The sequence below is a fragment of the Austrofundulus limnaeus genome, unplaced genomic scaffold (assembly GCF_001266775.1).
Source record: "Austrofundulus limnaeus strain Quisiro unplaced genomic scaffold, Austrofundulus_limnaeus-1.0 Scaffold1, whole genome shotgun sequence".
In the NCBI taxonomy this organism is placed as follows: domain Eukaryota; kingdom Metazoa; phylum Chordata; class Actinopteri; order Cyprinodontiformes; family Rivulidae; genus Austrofundulus; species Austrofundulus limnaeus.
Window position 1 is genome coordinate 500,850 of NW_013952403.1, and position 3,451 is coordinate 504,300.

The window sequence follows — 3,451 nt, forward strand, 5'->3', positions numbered from 1 at the left end:
CCCCCCCCCAACCGCCTTCTCTCCGGAACGGTTTGTTGTGATACAAGCAGGTTATTAGAGGCCTAATTGGTTTCGCCGTAACTACATTTGTCAAAGCACAAATTTCCCAAGCGTAACCCTAAACTAAAGAAGTCATAAAGCGAAAATGGCTTGCACATGTTTATACGTACGCCCCCACACTCTGGCACATGCTGGTGGGGTGTCATGAATAGATTAACTGAAAAAGGGCACCAGCATCCCACATCATCCTGTAAGTGGAAAACATACGGTGCACAATATAAACTAAGTCTTCAGTTGCTTCCTGACACTTGTTAAAGATTCAGCTTTAATCATTTTCTTTTCTTCCCTCTCCCTCCATACGTTACCCGTTAATCGCATCTCGTTTTCGTTGCTTGTTTGTGCGGCGTTCATCAGTCTTTAGGAAATATGGCCGAACGCTGGACCTCCTCCCTCGTCTCGTTATTCTTATCGATTAGATGTGTTGGTGGTGTTTTTATCCCGTGCATCAGCGTGTGGGTCATCTTAATCTGTGCGTGTGTCTGTGTTTGTAGGAAGTGACGCTCTCAGCAGTGGTGTCCTGCAGTCAGGAGAAAAAAGGTCCCACAGAGAAGACTTCACCGAGTCCTGTTCACTCCGAGAGGGAAGCTCTGCTCGTCGGTGAGTCGCCGTCCTGCTTGACGCTTTTATTCTGCGGACTCGTTCTTAACAAACACAAACCAATTTATTAAATAAAAGAAAAGACTAAAGCGCACAGATTTTTATTTTACATTTGTGGCAATACAAAAAGTTTTTAAGCTTTCTAAACAATTTGTCTTAAAAATGCTTTTTCAATAATGCTTTACTTTGATTGCTTTGGAAAAAAAATCTAAATAAAACTAGACATGCAATCATAACATGCCAATCAAACAAACTGTGTTGAAAATATCACCACTTAAAGTAAATGGCCTCCCTTTGTGTCTGWAGTGTTTGACAGTTAAACTCTTTCCAAGACGTCTTTGTGCGTTTTCCCATTTTTTTGTGGAGTCATGGGGGGGAAAGGGGCAGCAAATAGTTCAAACAGAAACGCTGTTATAAACTTGCGGAGTTTCTGTCTTTGTTATTTATGTTGTTGTGCTTGTGAGCGACCTTATAAATAAAACATGACCAAAGTAAAAGGCATGAAATTTTCCATTTTCTAACTTCTCCATGCCTCATTAACGTTTGCATAAGGAGGACTGCGTGTTGTAGTTTGTTACAGACAGCGCAGAAAATAATGTTTGGATGCCATTTTCACCTCTTCATCTAAGTGGATCCTGCATTGTTCTGCTTTAGGTATTGTTTTGTTTTATTTTTTTTTCCAAGAGTGGCTGTGTCAGATTTGTTTTAACAGGATTGTTATTGAAGCAGGTTGTATTGTATTCACGCAGTTAAAAATGCCTTTATGTTTTACTTGCACAGGCAGTTGTTTTGTTTCTGAGGCTACAGCTGCTGGTTGATGATTGAGTTGACAGCCTCATTATTTACTTTAAAAAGGGAGAAAAACAATTGCAGTTTCTGTTCATTTCTGGAAATTGAAGCAATAATTATTCATCTTTTTTTTCCTGGAAAGGCACAAATAAAAGCTTCAACTCTGCTCAAGTCCACACAGAGTGGGTATGAGTTTTTAAATCAACAACCACTCAGTTACTGAACTTCATTTTGTGGCTTCTGCAGACAAATATGCAAAAACCAAAGCCTTTTTGTTGAGGGTAAACTCAGCCGTTTAAATCACAGGGAGGTTTTGACTTGTTCTATCTGAAAGCACCATTAGACTCGCATTTAACGGAGCAGCTTCAGACGAGCGCGTTGTTTGTGCTCGAGTATCGATTGACCTCCTGTGGGTGACAAAAACTAAGTCTTGGTGCAGCATTTTCCTCTTAAAAGCTCGAAGCGACTGTTGTGTTTTTGCTCAGCGGAAAGCTTTGCATCTGTGTTGCTCTTTAGGTTGTTAGGAATCATAGATGGAGGATTAGCTCTCCCCTGGTCTTTTCTGTGCGATGATAACAGATGGTTTGTTTGTGCTGGGGGAGAGCACGGCTTTGATCAGAGACAACAGCATCAAAGGCGTCATTAAACACTCGTCCTAATCTGCAGCGACAACTTACAAGAGGCTTTTAACAGTAATGGGAGTCTGGGAGACGTCTCCTGAAGCTGGTCCATCCACTCGGCTCCGAGAGACGAGCAGGAGTTGGATAAACCGGTGTTTTGAATGTCCTTTGGTAATTTGCCAATGCTTAATGGTTGAGTGAAACTAGAAGTGCGGGGACTGCCTTTGTGTTCAACATCTTTGCATGACTTGTTTTTTTTCCTACCGCAGGGATCATTTCAACCTTCCTGCACGTCCATCCTTTCGGAGCCAGCATCGAGTACATCTGTTCCTACCTGCAGCGTTTGGACACCAAGGTAACACGCTTGCATGAACCAAAATGCCCAGGAGTTGAACCGAGCCGAGCCTCGGTACCATTCCAGATCACACACCCCCCCACCACCACCCATTCGTTTGTGTCCCCTGCTGCGCTGACTTATAGGTTTGTTTTAAATGCTTGAACTTTATGCAACCAGTGCTCCATAAAGCTTTTTACAGACCCTTCAGCAGAGACAGATGGATTTACCAGAAGGTCTCTGAAGTAAAATCTTTTTTTTCTGGGTCAGACTCTGGCTCCCACATGGAAGGCTGGATGGACAAGTCTCCTGTTGTTCACATATTTCAATTTAATTATAAATAAAAAGTTTCTGCATCACTAGAAAACTTAACCCCCACCCAAAAGAGGAGTGGACCGGTCTGGAAGCAGGAGGGGGGCAGAGCTTGAAGCATCTTAAAGGAACAGTATCAAAACTGTGGAGGACCAAAACTGACATAATTAGAAATAAAAGCAGAAATATATAAAAGAACCACTAAATAAATAAATACACTTAAAATGCACTAATTAAATTAAAAAAGGAGAACTTTACCTCATGTTTTATATATTTATTTTTCTAGCTTAGTTCCAAAAAATTGTATATTTTATCATAATTTACATTTTACTGTTTTTTCTTTTACTTGTACATGCATTTGTGTCTCTTAAATGATTATATTTGATTATTATTTTTATAATTTTTCAAACAAGCCTTTGTATTTCTACGTGTTGCTTTTACATTTCTCTGCCTCCTGTATTTACATTTCCTTATGCATTTTTGCCTCATTATGCAAATAAGGTGAGCAGAGCTTCTTGGGTCAGCTCCTCTCTTATTGGTCAACAGACAGGAAGGAGCAGGATCCATGTGCAGATCTACTGTGCATGCTTGCGCTGCCTCAGTTTAGAATAAAGTTTAAGGTAACGTAAAAACAGAAGACAGAGAAATCTAAAAGTAACACATGGAAACAAAAGACTTATAAGACTTATAAAAATAAATAAATATAAACATGTAAGAGGCACAAATGCATGTACAAGTA

At 40.2% G+C, this 3,451-nt stretch overlaps 1 protein-coding gene across 4 annotated transcripts in view; it reads left to right on the forward strand.

Annotated features, from left to right (window-relative positions):
• Positions 1–3,451, forward strand: part of enox2 (ecto-NOX disulfide-thiol exchanger 2) — a gene marked incomplete in the record, with an annotated part of 191,191 nt that overhangs the window by 178,449 nt on the left and 9,291 nt on the right. For all 4 annotated transcript variants that reach the window (XM_014003713.1, XM_014003739.1, XM_014003722.1 and 1 more), the window contains 2 exon segments: positions 552–657; positions 2,336–2,421. In XM_014003713.1, coding sequence (XP_013859167.1) covers positions 552–657; positions 2,336–2,421 — 192 coding nt within the window.